The following is a 16997-nucleotide window of genomic DNA, read 5'->3' on the forward strand; positions in this document are numbered from 1 at the left end:
GACACTTCAGGGATGGGACAGCCGCAGCCTCTTGTGGGCACCCTGTGCCATGGCCTCAGCATCCTCACAGGGAAGAATTCCTTCCCAATATCCCATCTAACTCTCTGCTTGGCAGTTTGAAGCCATTCCCCCTCATCCTTCACGCAGTTGTTGGCAACTTTGGCCAAGGCTTTGGGCTTTGGTTAATGTTTATTCACCGCGGGTAAGGAACAATCACAGTCTCTTCCAGTCCTTTCCTGAACTAGAGGTGAAACCTGTCCTATTACCACCTTTAACCCGCCCAGCCAGCGGTGGGAGCTGTGTGGCTCGGGGTGAGCAGAGCTGTGTCCGGGTCTGAGCCCTGTGGGGACAGAGCCGTGTGCCCATGGCCGAGCCCAGGGACGGGAGCTGTGTACCCGGTGTCCAGGGCCGAACTCGGCCGGGAGCAGGAGATTGGGCCGGGGCCGGGTCCGAGTCCCGGGGGATGGAGCGGTGACCGGGGCTGAGCTCCGGGGAACCGGTTCTGCGTGCCCAGGTCTGATCCCTGGCACACCGGAGCTCTGTCCGGGTCCCAGTCCCGGAGCCCGCTGCCAGATCCGAGTCTCGGGGGACAGCAGCCGTGTCCGGAGCCAAATCCCGGGTCCCGGCCCCTTGTGCCCGGAGCCGAGTCCTGGGTTCCCAGAGCCAAATCCCGGGTCCCGGCCTCTTGTGCCCGGAGCCGAGTGCCGGGGTACCAGAGCCAAATCCCGGGTCCCGGCCCCTTGTGCCCGGAGCCGAGTGCCGGGGTACCAGAGCCGAGTGTGCGGCGGCAGGCGGAGCACCCTCCGCCCGCCCTCCACTGCCCATCCCCGCCTTGCCCTCACGCCCCCGGCCCCTCACGCCGGCCCGCCCGCCGCTCGCAGGGCCGTGTGGGAGCTGTAGTTCCGCGGTGACGCGGCCGCATCGCCGCCGCCTGCTCCGCCGCTCCGTGCGGGGCCATGGCCGCCCGCTCCCTGCGCCGCCTCGGGGCCCTGCTGCCCGCGGCCGGCAAGGCCGGCACAGGCAGGTACGTGGGGCGGGCCGGGCCGGGCCGGGCCGGGCTGGGGGGACAGGGGTGGCCCGGACCCGCGGGGTGTCGGGGACAGACGTGGCAGCGCCGTGGAGCCGGGCCCGGGCGGGCGCCGCGCCGGGGGCGGGAACGGGAGCGCATCCACACCCGGACCCGGACCCCAACCACGACCCTGGCCCGGATCTAGACCCCGACCCGGACCCCAACCACGACCCTGGCCCGGATCTGGACCCCGACCCGGACCCACATCCAGACCCCGCCGGTCTCCATCGTCCCCCGCCGCTCCCCATCTCAGCCCCGAAACCCCGCGCTGCCGTTCTGCGCTCCGCAAAACGCTCTGGAGCAGAAATAACCCCCCATAACCGAGCTGCTTTCCCAGAAAAGTGATTTTTTTTTTTTTTAAATTACTGTTCGTTTTTAAGGCAAAGCGTTTCCGCGCTCGGTAAGTCACGTTGGGAGGTGGTTTCCTGCCACTGTGGGTGGGTTCTGTGTCTCGCCCGGCTGAACCATTTATTCATTAATTTATTCATTAATTATTCACGTTCAGTGTGCTCCTCCGGTTTTGTTTCTGGTGGTGAGGCGGCACATGTGCTATCAGTGTGTTTTGGGTGGTCGCGGGAAGAGAATCCATTTAATTGTGTCAATATTTAGACAATGTGCACTCACGCTTTTATTTTTTTTACATAGTGGAATATGCTTAGAAAAGAGAAATCCATAAAGGTGCTTTGGTTATTGAGTGAAGTGTGGGCAGGTGAAAAGAAAAAAAGCCAAAATGCCTGTTTTGGTTTGTTTTTTCTTTTTTTTTTTTTTTTTTTTTTTCTAGAAGAGAAGCACCACTAAAAGACTATTAAAATATAATAAATCTGCAGCACATAATAAAGGCAGCTGTGTTTGGGACTAAACGTAGATGCATGTCAGGAAATTCTCTCCCTTATGTGGGTGAAAACTGCTTCGCCCCACTGAAAAATGTGCGATGAATCTTTCACCATCGGCGTGTCCCTCCTCTGGACACTCGGAGAGCTTTAGGTGTTTCTCACATCCTGGCACCCAGACCTGCCCCAGTTCTGGAGGTGAGGCCACCCCCGAGCGGGACAGTCCCCTGCCTGCGCTGCGTTCTCTCTGCAGTCACTCCCTGCTGAAACAGCGCGAAGGAATGGCCAGTAATTAGATTTCCTTCCAAAGCAGGCTCAGCAGAGCTGAAACCAGTGCAGATGTTCTCCAGCACTCGAGAGCTTTGTCATGCTGATTTGGGAGGAGGAGGGAGTGTTCCAGGAGTGCTCTCTCTCCTTGCGTTGGAGAGAGCTGATTGTCACTCCGGAATGCTCGGGTGCTCCAGAAAGAGGTGACGATACCATAGCTCTGACCAGAAACCCTCTCTCATCCCTGAAATATTAATCTTGAAGGGCAATTGGCTTAAGCCATATGGCTGCAGTCAACTTCTCTGCTCTTTCTATCTCTTTGGCTTTCTGTGACATCGCTTTGTAAATCTTTCTGTAACACCAACTTGTGTAACCCCCTGCACACACGTGTCTGTCGCTTCAGGATGTGTCAGCTTCCTCCCGTGGGATCCATGCCTATTTTTAGGATAGCTGTGATCAAACCAGCCTCTAGAAGATGGAGCCCAGTCAGTGGACAGCCTGTAAATAGCTCTTGCCACTTGTTGGGGAGAATTCCTTTCATCCTGCAGCAAGGAGTAAATTGAGCGGCATTTTCAACCCCGCGTAACAGACCTGAAGAATTCCCTTTGGAGTCAGGCTGGGATTTCTTGGCCATAACTTTTCCTGGCAGCATGTGGCTGTCGGGGCATGTCCCTGCACGGGGGAGCGCTCTGGGATTTGGGATTTGGGTTCAGAGGCTGCAGAGAGGAGTCCATGCAGGCAGCTCCCTGCTCCACGTAGGCAGCTGAGACCGGCTCCTCCATGCCCCTCTCCCACGCAGAACACACCCATCCCTGCCAGTAACCACCGACAGAGAGAAAAACCTCTCCAGCTTTGGCATCTTGGGGGCAGAGGAGTTAACTGAGCTGCACAGCCTATTTTTAAAACACAGGAGTTTCATCTCTGAGGGGCCCAGCGCGATTTCTCAGCTGCGTTTCAGGTTCTTTGGTTCGTCTGTAGCATGGTTGATTTCCGTCCCTGCAGCTCTTTGAAATGAAATGTGAGATGATAAAGGATAAAGCTTGTAGCTGGTGCTTCCCATGGACGTTTTTATGAGCAAAGAAAGCCTCAGATTGATTTTTAAAGGCTTGGTGAAGAGGTTCTGCTCTGTCCTGCCCTCCAGTTTAATCTACTTTCTCTAACTTTGATAAAGCGATGTTAATCAGTCAATAAAATGAGCGTGACAGGAATCTTAAAAATTATTCAGGATGGGGTCTTGTGCCCCAAACAGCAGCCAAGGATGAAATGTGGGGTTTTTTTTCCTGTATTGGTATTCCTGGAAACGAGACAGTTCTTTAAAGATTAGTCTGAGGAAAATCCTCCTTTAGAGCAAGTGTAAGTAGAGAAGGCACTTTGAGGTTTGTATTTGGCACATAATTTGTTGAAAAGGAGTGGTTTGACATACAGATGATGTTTTAAGCACCCACTTAATAAAAACTGTACATGCAAATGTCCTCGGGTGGGGAGAGGAAGTTTGTCATTAGTGCCGTGGGACATTTAGCACCCTGCCATTAAGGATTTAAATGAGGAAACATCTGGGCTGTTAAACACGGGTGGGAGGAGATGCCTGGTGGTCTTTGGGCAGATGCAGATCTCTCGAGGTGGGCTTTGAGGGTTGAGCCAGTCTAAACCCTCAGGGACACCTCCTCCCTGCCCCACATCTCACATATTTGGCTTCTCTTTGGTACTGGCACTTGCACTGATCTGATCTGTCAGCAGACCTGTTCAGGGACGCTGAGAGGAAAGTCCTCTTGTTTTACAGGGTTATTTTTCAGCTGGTTTAACTCCTTGAGATTGAATTCTGCTCAGCTCCGGTACTGGAATAAAAGGGGCAAAACAGCTGAACAGCAGTGAGGCTTCATGATAGACCCCAGAACAAATTCTGTGCACTTGTGTGACATTGAACCTGAGCAATGCAGCCTTGCTAAAGAGGAAGAATGCTTCATGGTGCAGGCCTGGTAATGTGAACTCAGCTGAATCGATTCTGGGGTCTAAATTAGCATCTTTGTGCAGAGTGGAATTGTTCTGTAAAAGCACAGGGAGGGGAGTTGGTGCCAGCACGGGGATTTCTGGGCTGTGTTGCCTTTCACGGGGTAGATGTGCACTTAATGTATGGAAAATATTACACAGAGGGGATATAAAACATTGCATGATGGGGGTGTTGAAAGCTTTGCTCAGAGGAAGAGCCCAGGTACTCCCAAAAAAGGAGAATACACCCTTCCTTGTTAGGTGTGTACTGAAATGTTTCCTGGATGGAGCTGGTTTGGAAGTAAATTCTCTTTTGTTCTGCAGATTCTTCCTGGTGTGAGGTGTGAGAGAGAGGTGGAGCTGAGGCTCACGCTGGCAGGAATGAGCCCTGTCCAGGTTGTTTGTAAAAGCAAGTACAGTAGGAGGGAGAATGAAACACAGTCAGGAGATCACAGAATTATTTATGTTGGAAGAGACAGGGAGGTGCTGGAAGTGTCCAAGGAATGACTGGATGTGGCACTCAGGGCTCTGGGCTGGTGACAAGGTGGGGATTGGGTACAGGTTGACTTGATGGTCTTGAAGGTGTTTTCCAACTCATTTATTCTGTGTTTCTGTGAAAATTTGACTCTTTCCAAGGTATGCCAAAGAAGTGGAGTAAAGCCTCTGAGTGCCATGCTAGTCTAAAATAAAAGAATTTTAAAACACCTCTTTGTGCTTCTTTGCTGATTGTGTTTTCTGAAAAGAACTAAAATTGTGTGTAGAATCCTGTGTACCTCTTTTAAGAGAGCCTGCTTTTAATACTGACACTAATCTTGAATTCTCATTGACCCTGAAGATACTCAACTTTGTTTCTTTGTCCCTAGTTTGTATTTCAGAGGGTGCCCCTGTGCTTTCAGCACTGCAGCTCAGCAGAGAAGTACAGGAGACGAGTGTGGCCCAGAGGACCCCAGTGAGGAGCCCAAGCACCCCCTCTCTGACTGTGCCTTGGAGCACAAAGCCATCAAATTGGAAGAGCAAGTCCGGGATTTAACTGTGAGTGTGCTGGATGCCTTTGCTTCAGTCCCCTTGGCTTGGTCTGGTTTTCAGCCCTGGATTTTTCCCTCAGTGCTGTGACACACACACACAGAGCTCCAGAGCAGCTGTGCCCTGAGTGTGAGAGGGTGAAATTCCACCCTGCCTTCCCCAAAACACCATCTGTCAGCAGTGCCAGCAGCAGGGCACTGATGGTGTGCTCCTGGCAGGAAGAGCTGTGTGTTGGAGCTGGACACTTCTTTCACAGCCTTGTGGCAGTAGCTTCGTGCTGATTAGTGTCATATGTTTCTCCCCTCAGCCTCCTCCAGCTGCACAATCCCAGTGCCCTCAGCTGCTCCTCCATGGCCTCTCCAGACCCTCCCCATCCTCATGCCCCTCCTTTGGACACTCCTTAACAGCTTTATGTCACACTGGATCCAGATTATCCAAGAAGGGAAGCCCTTCTAAGTGCCCGTGTGTGATGGAAATCAGGTTCTATATTGAAGAACACACGTGACTGAGGGAGGATTAAATACCACAGCACTGGGCTGTTGTGGAGATAATCACCCTGAGAATTCTGCTCTGAGTGAGAAATCAGCTGTCACAGAGAGGAGGATCTCAGCAGCAGCCTGGCAGTGGCTGTTCAGCTGAATTCAGCCATTCAGTGCCCAGAATATTTTTGGTCTTCCTTGGGTCTTGTGAAAGATTTCCAGTTTTTGGTTAATCAGTAGGACTTGTCTTTGTATGAAAATGCAAAGCCCAGCACAAGCTTCTCTTTTTAAAGCATTTCTGAGGGGTTTGCAGTGTCAGGAGAGGTTTTTCCTGCAGGTTTGATGTGTCCCCTCTGTGGTTACAGGAGCGATACCGGAGAGCTTTGGCAGATTCCGAGAACGTCCGGAGGAGAACGCAGAAGTTTGTGGAAGATGCCAAACTCTTTGGTAAGCTGAAGGGCTGTGTTTACTGCACTGGCCTGCCTGCCCAAGCAGAAAATGCTGATCAGCAGCTTTTCTGTCCCCCTGTCCTGCCCTCCCTCGTTTATTTCAAAGCCTGCTGTGATGTTTGGCCTGGACTCTTGATATTTGGGCTTAATCACTGTTTTTTTTCTCTTCTGTCCAGCTGTGTCCTGTCCTATCAGGTTTACCCACAGAATCACAGAATTGCGACTTTTTTTTTTTTAATAGTCCCAGTGCAGCTGAGTTTAGTTCTGCTGACTTGGTTAAAAATGCAGGCTCTGCTGTGTGCTGAGGATTGGCTCTGGCAGGGTGTATTTTATACTCAGCTGTGTCATCAGGTTGTGATCTCCTTTACTATATTAACAGCCTCCTCTGCTTCACTTCACTGGAGGTAGATGCAGCCTGGGGCAGCAGTTGTCAATCTCTAGATTAGATGTTTAAAACCTCTAAAAGAAATATTTTTGCATCAATGAAACGAGCTGGATTTGTAGCTTTGGCAGCAGAAGCAGGTGAAGGGGGAAGAAAGTGCTGTTCAGGCATTGCACTGTGCCAGAACCATCTCTGAGAATGAAAAACTGTTTTTCTCCATAATGCATGGATCTCAAGAGGTTTATTGTTAGCTAATTCTAGCAGCCTTGAAATTAGAGCTGCTATATTTTCTTACCTTCCACCCATGGTGCTATAAAATGGCTGCTGAGTTTGGTGATAATCAACAACAGGATGATTGATTTTGAGAGGGTTTTTTGAGCTTTTGGGATTTGATATGTAGCATGAAGAAAAAATAAGTTCTTTATTAGAAATTGCTCACAGAGTGAAACTTGGAGATCTGTGGATAAGAGGAAAATCTGAAAGGAGATCATAGGAAGGTGGGGTTAGTCTCTTTTCCCAATTGATGAGAGGTAAGACAAAAGGAAGCAGCCTCAGGTTGTGCCAGGGGAGGTTTAGATTAGGTTTTAGGAGACATTTCTTCACTGAGAGTGTTGCCAAGCACTGGCTGCCCAGGGAGGAGGTGGGGTCACCATGCCTGGAGGTGTTGGAAAGCCTGTGACACGGTTTAGTGGTGGCCTTGGCAGTGCTGACTTGATGATCCTCAAGGTCTTGAGCAGCCTGAATGACTCTGATTCCATGAAATGAGTGGTAATTGCTGGGCTTCTGTCTGCTGCTTTGCTGCATCTCCTTCCTCTCCCTTTGTTCACATGTACAGCTGCAGACAGCACCTGACTATTGCCTCATTTTCTCTGTTTCCCTAATGTGTCATTCCAGTCAGAGAGTTATGACATTTATGTAACTGAGGGAGGCAGCTTTTCCTGGAATTTCTGCGCTGTGCAAGAAACCACTGCTAGAAATGCAGCCAGTCTAACCCTTTTGTTATTATTTGTGAATGACAAAACCTGCCTGGTTTTTCATGACCAACTGAAGAACCATTTTGGTCCAGTCCCTCCACAATGGTTTTAAGCTATGAATAAATTGGGGATTTTGTACTTCTGAATAGCCATGCATTGTTTTTGCTTCCCACCATTGTGTTTGTTCCCTGTGGAATGGGCATTTGTGTGACAAAATTATGTCAGTGGGACTGGAGCAGGGGGTGTGGAGCAGAGTCCTAAATGACAAATCTGAGTTGCAAAAAACTGTCTGGAGTGAGACATTAATGCTCTGCTTTGTCAGGAATACCAAATATATATATGGTCATGGTATGGATGTGCATTTCCTGCATATACCTTGGTTTGGGGAGTCTTTAGATTACTTTTAATGCTGAAGCTTTTGTTCCAGCAATCAGAAGCCACCTCCTGTCTTGCTAAATTAACTCCAAATCAATGAGCAGCTTTAAAGGTGCCTTCAAACCACTGTGACTTTGTCTGTCCTTGGTCCTGGAGCTCTGGATGTTCTGTAAGCTGTCCTTCATGTCCTTCCTGCAGGCATCCAGAGTTTCTGCAGGGACCTGGTGGAGGTGGCAGACATCCTGGAGAAGACAGCCGAGAGCGCCGCGGGCCACGCGGAGGAGCCCAGCGATCCCAACCCCACCCTGAAGAAGATCTACGAGGGCCTCTCCCTCATCGAGGCCAAGCTTCAGAGCGTCTTTGCCAAGCACGGCCTGCAGAAGATGAACCCCGTGGGTGGCAGGTACGACCCCTACGACCACGAGATCATCTGCCACGTGCCGGCCGAGGGCATGCAGCCGGGCACGGTGGCGCTGGTCACGCAGGACGGCTACAAACTGCACGGCCGCACCATCAGGCACGCGCTGGTCGGCGTGGCCGTGGAGGCACAGGAGTGACGTGGCTTCAGCTGCTCCACCTGGGACCTCGCTGGGCTGGGGACAGTCACAGCTGCGTGTGTTTGCTTATTTATTGAGCTGGGGTTGTGTCGTGGGATGGCTTCGGGGGCGTCGCCGTTCGTTCTGAGGTACTCGTGTGTTTAATGATCCTCCTTGGAGCCTTGCAGTCCTGCTGTTTGTCAGAAGTTTGGGGCACTGTAGCCTCCTTGTCTGCTTATTTCTCCGTGGTTTGTATGGGGAAGAGGGGAGATGTGGAGAGAAAGGGAAATGCTCTTCTTGTCTCCCTGTTCCATCTCTGAGGGAGACTCCTGCAGTGGCCTCCAGGAAAGGAACTTCTCTGCCTCACTTTCCACAGCTGTACTAATGGACTGTAATAATACTGACCTACCTCACAGGGATGTGGTGAGGCTTTTCATGTGCAAAGCACTGGGAAAAGTCCAGAGGGATGAGTATTATTATCACCTGGTTTTGATGTCTTCCCTTGTCCCCACACCCCTCGGATGGGGTGAAGATGATCACTTGAAATAACATTTAGGGGCAGCTTTTTCTTACTTGCTTCAGGAAAACAATTTGGAATTCATGGAATCTCTGTTGTACTAGAGTTGAATAGAGATGAGGGTTTAAAAAGAATTCAGTTGTTAGGTCAGACTAATGGTAATATTCCTTGTCCACATAAAATTCCAGCTTGACTCTTTGTTCCCAAAGGTAAAACAGGGAGCAGTGATTTGTGGTGGAGCCAGAAAACTGTCCTCACATCTCTTAATCTCCAACCCAAATGTATGTTTTAGAGGAGAGTAATTTCTCTTCCCTGGTGGGTATTTGTGCAGCTTTCAAGCATGATAAACTATGTGCTCTTTGTTGCAGCTGCTGGCAAAATGGAGCTGTGCCCTTAAGCAGGAAATCTGGACTGTTCTGTTTTCTCAGGTCTCTGGTAAAGATCCTCAGATTACACCAACTTCCAGTCCACATTCTGATTCTACTTTCAATGATCCTAGTAAATATGAAACCTTTTGGGTTTTGATGCAAGGAGAAAAAATCTTTGCTTCAAAGTCTCAAGTGCCCTTGAACCAATTTTAGCAGCAGTGACAAGAAAGCAAGAGAAGCAGAAGGCTGAGGAAGTGAAAGCTGACCTCGAGCTGTCCTCCTGGTTGGAGGCATGTTGTTGTCACAGCACATATGTATTTCCCACTGGCCTTATTGCCTGGGAGTTCATTTATCTCAGCTGAAAGGATGCAGTCACTGAGGAGGATCAGAATTTAACCCTTTGCAGAGCAGCAAGCAGCCAAATGACAGAAGAACAGTTAAGCCAGAAAACCAGGAATAGTTGGTTTTCAGCTTGTTTCTTACTGATTTGTTCATTCCTTCTTTTTTTACTTTCTGGAATTGGTTCCATAATCTGCCAAATGCACTTCCAAAAGTGCTTTACTTAGAGTGGATGCCATCCCTGGTTTGGAAAAAAATTTATTCTTCTCCCATTCATTTGGAGGCTTCAGCTGAAAAACCCTTTTGTAGTGGACTTCAGGATTGTCACAGCCTTTAATACTGCCAGTCTTTCACCTGGGGAGACTGTGTGCAGTTAGTGGGTTGGCATCCAAGAAATTTAAGGAATCTGCACATTTCTAACCTGCTCCATGCAACCTTTTTTAGTGGCAGCTGTGGTGTGAGTCTGTAATGGATCCTTTTTGGAGTGTGGGTTTCTGCCTCTGTGCAGTAGGTTCTGAGGGAGGTACTGGAGATTTCAGCCCTGAAACAGCACTTCTGGCAGCTGTAGCTCATGGGCAAACCTCTTGTACAGTGTCTTGTATTATTACCTTGTTTTTGGAAGTTTCACAGATAAACAGGACTTCCTATCCATTGTGCTGAGCAGGTCACCAGGGTACGCTGTTTCTCCAGAGAAGAATGGTAAAACATGAAATGTGACACTACAAATCTGGCTGTTCTTCCTCAAAAGTAAGGAGCCCATGTCCTCAGCTGGAAGGAACAGTGGGGGAAAGCTGGAAACCAACTTTGAAAGTGAAACTTTAGTTGTAAGGAGCCAAACAGAAGCACAGGCATTTTACACTACAGACAGTTTTCTGTCACAGAGAGGCTGCAGCTGGGTGTGACCAGGAAGGATGGGATCCAAATCCTCTTTAAACTCACCCATGGAGCCACTGGACTGTAAAAAAAGTGTTACAGCCACTCAGTCCAACTTGGGTTTGCCAACTCTGCCTGTCTCCTCAGCCAGTGTTCACCCACTTCTGCCTTAAGGAAATTCCCTAAAATGCACTCCAGACCTTCTGTCTGTACTGAGAGAGGATTTATCAGCGTGTGTGTCTGGGCTCTGCTCTCACTGAGGCACTGCAGGGTGGCTGCAGCAGGACTCTGAGGGATCCAGCTCCTCTGCAGGCTTTCCCACCCTCACAGAGGCCCTCTTTAATTTGGGGCAAGTTCTTCTCCCAGTGAAACCTGCAAAACTTCTACAGGATCCTGTCAGGTTTTATGATTCCTGTGAAATGGAGGCAATGCTGAGAGACTTTCACAGATGTTACCAAAGAGATAAATCCTGTAGCTGTTGTTTGTCCCAGTTTCTGCTTCCTTTGAAAGGTGAAGTGAAAATGAAATAACCAAACCTGGATTCCATCACAGAATCCAGATTTCCCAGGTAAAATTTGATTCTCTTGCCTTTCAAGCACACTTAATGTTTTTTTTTTTTGTCCTGGATGAGATTGTGGAAGGGTGGGGTGAATTTCTCCTTGGTTTTTGCTGCTTTTTCTGCCCTGTTTCTGTAACTCCTGCAGGGAGGGCCCTGTCCCACGAGCTGCTCCTCTGCAGTCACTTTACCCAGTGACTGTTCAATAAAACACAGGAATACATGAACAGGGCAGGAATAGCAGAGGAGAGGAAGTGTCATGTACCTTTTGGTCATTTCCACACCTGGACAAGTCTCCAGTGGCACTGTCATGAGCATGGCAAGATCTGAACTCTGAGCAGGAGCAGTGCAGAATGAAATGGATGTTGCTTTGTGAACCTGAACTTCCCAGTGCTTCAAGCAGCAGAGCTTCTGTTGGAAGAGCTGTGATCACTCAATAGCTCCTAGCAGTACCTTAATTAAAAAAAAAAAAAGAGTATTTAAGGTTTATATTGTGAATATTGTAGTATTTTTTTATTTTAAAATGCAAGGTGTTTTGGTATTATTTGTAAAGTCAAATGAACAAAGCGTTGCTAATGTCCAAAAATCCAAGGCCATTGAGGTGGGGGCAAAATGTGTATATATTGTAATTTTTGTGTGTTTCTGTGCTCTTTGTTTACCCAAAGGTTCTGGCTGTATGAAAGACAGAGATGTGTGAGAGCAGTGCAAGAAATTGACAACAACATTTGCGTTGCTGTTGGAAAGGTCTGATTTCCTTTAGCTGTCCAGATTCTGTCCATTTGCTAATAAAACAGAAGAATTGCAGTGACTTCTCTTGCCTTTTCCCTGCCCCAAGCTGCTGTTCATTCCAACTCCAGCCAGCTGGGGCTGCACATGGGAAGGTTTCTGGCTTTTCCTGGTCTCATTGTCTGTGAAAGGGCCACAGCAGCATGTGGCTGAACATTTTATTAACAATGCTTGAGGAGGACTCCCAGAAATGCACACACACAGGGTTGGTGTCAGTGATTCCTGCACTGATTACCTGCCCAGGCATTTCCACACCTTCTGCTGTGTCTGCTCCTGGATGACTGTGGAGAAAAATGTTTTCTGCCAGCCTCTGGTGGTGGCTGGATCAGCTCTGCCAACAGCTGAAATCTGGATCTGTGGGTTTATCTTTGCTTGGCTCTGCTGCCTGTGTGTGCTGTGCTGCAGCAACCCAGGGGATTGTGCAGCACTGCAGTTAAGGGTGGGTTAATTTACAGGGTGCCTGCACACCGTGGTACCCGCAGGCAGGCTGTGATTTCAGGGATTTGAGGGAGAAAAGGCGAGGCTTTCTCTGTGAGGGCGTGTTTGTAACAAATTTCATTCTCTGCAAAAATAGCTGAGCCTCCATTCCTGCTTTTGCCGTGCCACTTGGTGCTGTGTGGGTGGGCCTTGTTCTCCCAGAGCTCTGGATGCCCCCGGGCACTTCTCCCTGCAATAAAAAGCATTTGCAAAAGACCCTTTAGAAATAGTCTTTATGGGGGTGAGATCAATATTTCCGTGCTAAAGATCTGCCGGCAAAGCCAGCCTGCTGCAGGGGTGATGGCCCATCGCAGGGGCTTTTCCTCATCCTGCTAAAACGCACCCCAGCCCAGGAAATCCTGCTGCTGCCATTAGGCAATTTCTGGCTCTGCTGGTTTTCTCTGCAGCAACAGTGAGAGTTGGGAGTTCTCAAAGCACCATGTGCAGAAAGGCCTCAGAGCTCGGGGCAGAACATTTTGCTTATGGCATGATAAAATATCCAGAACTCCTGCGAGCAGGGCGGGGACTGGGAGCAGTGCTGACCTGCCTGGGAGCCCTGTGCGCAGCAGATTTGTCACCCACAGCCCTGGGGAAATCAGGCTGGTTAAGTAAGAGCTTGTTAAAACCCGAGATGTGCTGCAAAGATATTTGTGTGCTGTGTTTTGAGCTGCTTGGGATCGTCCTCTCCCCATCCCGGTGGGATCCTGCCCATTGTGAGGGGGACCTGAGCACGGGTAATTTTTGTCTGTGCCCACCCCAAATATTCACCCTTGAGGTTCAGGGTTGTATGTGCTCCCCATGCAGAAACTCTGAAGTGATTCCTGGCTGGGGAAAGGAAGGGGCCTGTGCTTGTGCTGTGTTTCCTGGAGACAAAGTGATGTATTCTCAAACAAAATTCTGTCCCTTGGTAAGGAGCCAGCCCTGGGCTGCAGCAGGCTCTGGGTCTGTAATTACACGTCCAACCTGTTCGAGAGTTTTTGCTCAGCCTTTGCTATCCTTTGTAATCCGAGTAGCAGCGGGCTCCCGTGGGATGCCCTTGGCACAAACCGCTCGCTGTCAGGCACCTTGTTTTGCCCAGGGCAGCAAGTCCGAGCGAAAGCTGGAGACGCCTTTGCTGCTGCATGAGGCAGGCAGGACCCAGCCTGCTCCGCTCCGCGAGCATCACCCTGTGCACATGGACTACGGAAAACTGAGCTGGGCTGCCGGGGCAGCCAGGCTGGGGCCTCGCTGTGGGACGCGTGTGAGGAGCGGAGAGCAGGGAGCTGCTGGCAGGGAACATCGGCAGGATGCCAGCGTCCCCCGTGTCCCCTCAGCGCCACTCTCCGGCTCCGGTGCCGCCGTGCCGGGCTCGGGGCGGGGCGGGGGGCGCGGGGGCCGAGCCCTGCTGGCCGCGCTCCCGGCCGCGCCCGCCGCCCGCGCCGCGCCGCGCTCCATCGGTACGCGGGGATGCCGTAGGGTGGGGTGGGCCTCCGGGAGCCCGCGGGCGGGGGCCGGCAGCACCGGGCCGCCTCCCCTCCCCGCCGGGCCGGCACGGAGCGTTCCGCACCGCACCGCTGCGCTCCGCACCCTGCATCCCCATCCCCGAGCATCGCCGCCCTCGCAGGCGGCGCTGGCGTTTCCCCACCGCGGCCGGGGGAGCGGCGGGACCCCCCGCGCCCCCGGGGCGATGCTGACCCGGCCTCTCGCCGCTCTCGCCCGCAGCCGTGGTGGGCGCCGGGCTGGGGGGCTCGGCCTCCGCGTACTTCCTGCAGCAGCACTTCGGGCCGCAGGTGCAGCTGGACGTGTACGAGGCGGCGGGCGTGGGCGGGCGCCTGGCCACCGTCACCGTCAACAAGCAGCAGTATGAGAGCCGCGGAGCCTCCATCCACGCCCTCAGCCTCCACATGCAGGACTTCGTCAAGATCCTGGGTGAGACCGGGCGGCCCAGTGCTTGCATGGCTTCCCTGGCTGAGCTGGGGGGCTGGGACACCCCCAGGCTCTGTGCTGGGGGTAGTGGGGTGGGTTACTGCCAGTCGTCCTTGGCACCCAAGGAATGTGGTGAGCCCCTTGCTGTCTCTGCTGTTGTGCCCTGGAGAGAGAAAGGGGCATGGTGGTCACCATCAGAGGAATCCTGCTGGAATTAGTGTTGGGCAGTTGTTCACAAACTCCTACCAGTGTGTCCCAGTCAGCAGCAGCTCCATGAGATGCCCCAACATGCTGTGGCTGGGAGCCTGTGCCTTGCGGTCTCTCACTCCTGATGCTCCTCCAAGAGCATCTTCGCCCCTATCCCTGCCTGGACATGTCCAGTGCTGGCCTTTCCCAGGAGCCAGCCGGCCCCAGGGAGGGGCAGCCACGCGGTCCCTGTGCTCCTGCAGGCCTCAAGCACCGGCGCGAGGTGGCCGGGAAAAGCGCCATCTTCAGCGGGGAGCACTTCGTCCTGGAGGAGACCGACTGGTACCTGCTCAACCTCTTCCGCCTCTGGTGGCACTATGGCATCAGCTTCCTGCGCCTGCAGATGTGGGTGGAGGAGGTGATGGAGAAGTTCATGAGGTAGGAGAGCCCGTGGGGCTGGGGGGGTTTCCCTGGCACCAGGGCATCACCAGGTGCCCCCTGCTCCTGTCCCCTCCAGGATCTACAAGTACCAGGCACACGGCTACGCCTTCTCCAGCCTGGAGGAGCTGCTGCGCTCGCTGGGGGGCGAGGCCTTCGTGAACATGACCCGGCGCTCGGTGGCCGAGTCCCTGCTGGAGGTCGGTGTCACCCAGCGCTTCGTGGACGACGTCATCGCCGCCGTCCTGCGCTCCAGCTACGGCCAGTCCGTGCTGGTGCCCGCCTTCGCAGGTGAAGCCACCTCCTCTTGCTGTGTGACACTCCTCAGTGTCCCCTCTGTGGCCGGGCTGTGGAGCCACCCTTGTCTTCCTCTCTGCAGGGGCCATGTCGCTGGCGGGAGCCCAGGGCAGCACCTGGGCGGTGGAAGGAGGGAATAAGCTGGTGTGTTCAGGTCTGCTGAAGCTGACCAAAGCTAATGTCATCTCTGCCAGGGTGACAGGCATCTCCCTGCACAGCTCGGGTGAGCCTGGGCGTGGGTGTGGCTCTGGGTGCACCAGGGTGGGAGGCTGGTGGTGGCAGCATGGGAATGCTGTGGCTGGAGGGCATCCTGGTCCTGGTGAGGCATTTGGGAGAGGCCCTGAGGGTCTGTCCTCCCTTTGTCTGATCCAGTGGGGGTCTGTCCTTCTCCCTTTGTCTGATCCAGTGGGGACCCTGCAGCACCAACCTCAGGCCTGAGGTTGCCCTCCCTCCCTCCTGAGGTCCATCAGGTTCTCCTGTGGCACCATCCTTGTTGCAGGCTCGCTCCCCCTTCCACCACAGCAGAAAAATATCTGGGATGTGGGCTGTGTTCCCCCAGTCCTCTTTGCCCCCACTAGGCTGGGCCTCTCTGGAAACATTTTATGTCTTAATGAAGCCTTTCTGCCATCCTAAGGCATCAGAAACTCTTCTGTAACCATCAGGTGCTGTGGTCCAGCACTGGTGTGTGCTGCAAAACCAGGGGATGGTTGGAAAAAAGAGGGTCAGGGCAGCACCACCTGGGGCTCAGGGCTGCTCCTGACTGTCCCCTGTCTCTCTTCAGAGGGGAGAGCCCTGTACCAGGTCCACTACGAGAGCACCGAAGGCCAGGGCTCGGCTTTCTACGACCTGGTGGTGCTGACGACTCCGCTGCATCCCAGCAGGACCAACTTCACCTTCGACAACTTCCACCCCCCCGTCGCCGACTTCCCCGGAGCCTTCCAGCCCTCCGTCACCTCCGTGGTGCACGGCTACCTCAACTCCTCCTACTTCGGCTTCCCCGACCCCAAGCTGTTCCCTTTCACCAGCATCCTCACCACCGACACCCCCGACCTCTTCTTCCACGCCATGGACAACATCTGCCCCGTCAACATCTCGGCGGCGTTCCGGCGCAAGCAGCCGCAGGAGGCGGCGGTGTGGCGCGTGCTGTCCCAGCAGCCGCTGGACAAGCCCCAGCTGAAGACCCTCTTCAGGTCCTACTACTCGGTGCAGGTGGCGGAGTGGCAGACGTACCCGCGCTACGACGCCGCCAAGGCGCTGCCGCCCATCGTGCTCCACGAGAACCTCTTCTACCTCAGCGGCGTGGAGTGGGTGGCCAGCTCCATGGAGATGACAGCGGTGGCCGCCAAAAACGTGGCGCTGCTGGCTTACAACCGCTGGCATCAGGAGCTGGAGAAGATCGACCAGAAGGACTTGATGCACAAGGTGAAGACGGAGCTGTGACGCCCGCGAGGGGTGGTGGGCCAGGAGCTTTGGTGTGTGGTAGTTTGGGGAGTATTTATTGCCTTGGGGAGGCCGGGGGGGGCTGGGGGACAAGGGACAGGCTGTGTCCCGGTGACTTGAAAGCCTTCAGGAATACAGTTCCTGCCCAGTGTTGCTGTGTCTGTGCCGTGTGCCTCAGTTTCTCTGTTCCCTCACCCCAGGCTCTGCTGGAAAGGAGCCTGTGCCTTCTCCTGAAAAAGGGTCACAGTGTTTGGGAGGGATCTTGGGAGGCTTTCAGGGGTGAGGCTGGCTGGCATTGGCAGCAGGTGGGTCCCCCCGAGCTTCCCAGCTCTCTCCTGCCTTCCTGGCTTTGCCCTTGGGAACCTCACAGGTAGGGCTGCAGATCCCACAGCCTCTCCCATGCCTGGAGCCCTGCCCTGCTCCTGTGCCCCAGGGATGCAGGGAG

At 53.0% G+C, this 16997-nt stretch overlaps 2 protein-coding genes across 5 annotated transcripts; both read left to right on the forward strand.

Annotated features, from left to right (window-relative positions):
- Positions 1-190: 190 nt before the first annotated feature.
- GRPEL2 (GrpE like 2, mitochondrial) lies at positions 191-11827 on the forward strand. Of its 3 annotated transcripts, XM_041489875.1 has the most exons (5): positions 191-1024; positions 3947-4142; positions 5016-5184; positions 6020-6101; positions 8033-11827. In XM_041489875.1, exons 2-5 carry the CDS (start codon positions 4045-4047, stop codon positions 8389-8391), a joined length of 708 nt encoding a protein of 235 aa, XP_041345809.1. In that variant the 5' UTR covers positions 191-1024; positions 3947-4044; the 3' UTR covers positions 8392-11827. The 3 variants fall into 3 exon arrangements, with proteins under 3 accessions (XP_041345809.1, XP_041345810.1, XP_041345811.1); XM_041489876.1 differs by lacking the exon at positions 3947-4142 and having other exon boundaries at positions 301-1024; XM_041489877.1 differs by lacking the exons at positions 191-1024; positions 3947-4142 and adding an exon at positions 4227-4696.
- A 1854-nt stretch (positions 11828-13681) lies between these two features.
- Positions 13682-16703, forward strand: PCYOX1L (prenylcysteine oxidase 1 like). Of its 2 annotated transcripts, XM_041489873.1 has the most exons (6): positions 13682-13722; positions 13988-14194; positions 14641-14815; positions 14895-15106; positions 15195-15335; positions 15894-16703. In XM_041489873.1, the coding sequence occupies exons 2-6, from the start codon at positions 14170-14172 to the stop codon at positions 16550-16552; spliced, it is 1212 nt and encodes a 403-aa protein (XP_041345807.1). In that variant the 5' UTR covers positions 13682-13722; positions 13988-14169; the 3' UTR covers positions 16553-16703. The 2 variants fall into 2 exon arrangements, with proteins under 2 accessions (XP_041345807.1, XP_041345806.1); XM_041489872.1 differs by lacking the exons at positions 13682-13722; positions 13988-14194 and having other exon boundaries at positions 14216-14815.
- Positions 16704-16997: the final 294 nt, after the last annotated feature.

Source organism: Pyrgilauda ruficollis, unplaced genomic scaffold (assembly GCF_017590135.1).
Source record: "Pyrgilauda ruficollis isolate IOZ18807 unplaced genomic scaffold, ASM1759013v1 scaffold97, whole genome shotgun sequence".
NCBI lineage: Eukaryota > Metazoa > Chordata > Aves > Passeriformes > Passeridae > Pyrgilauda > Pyrgilauda ruficollis.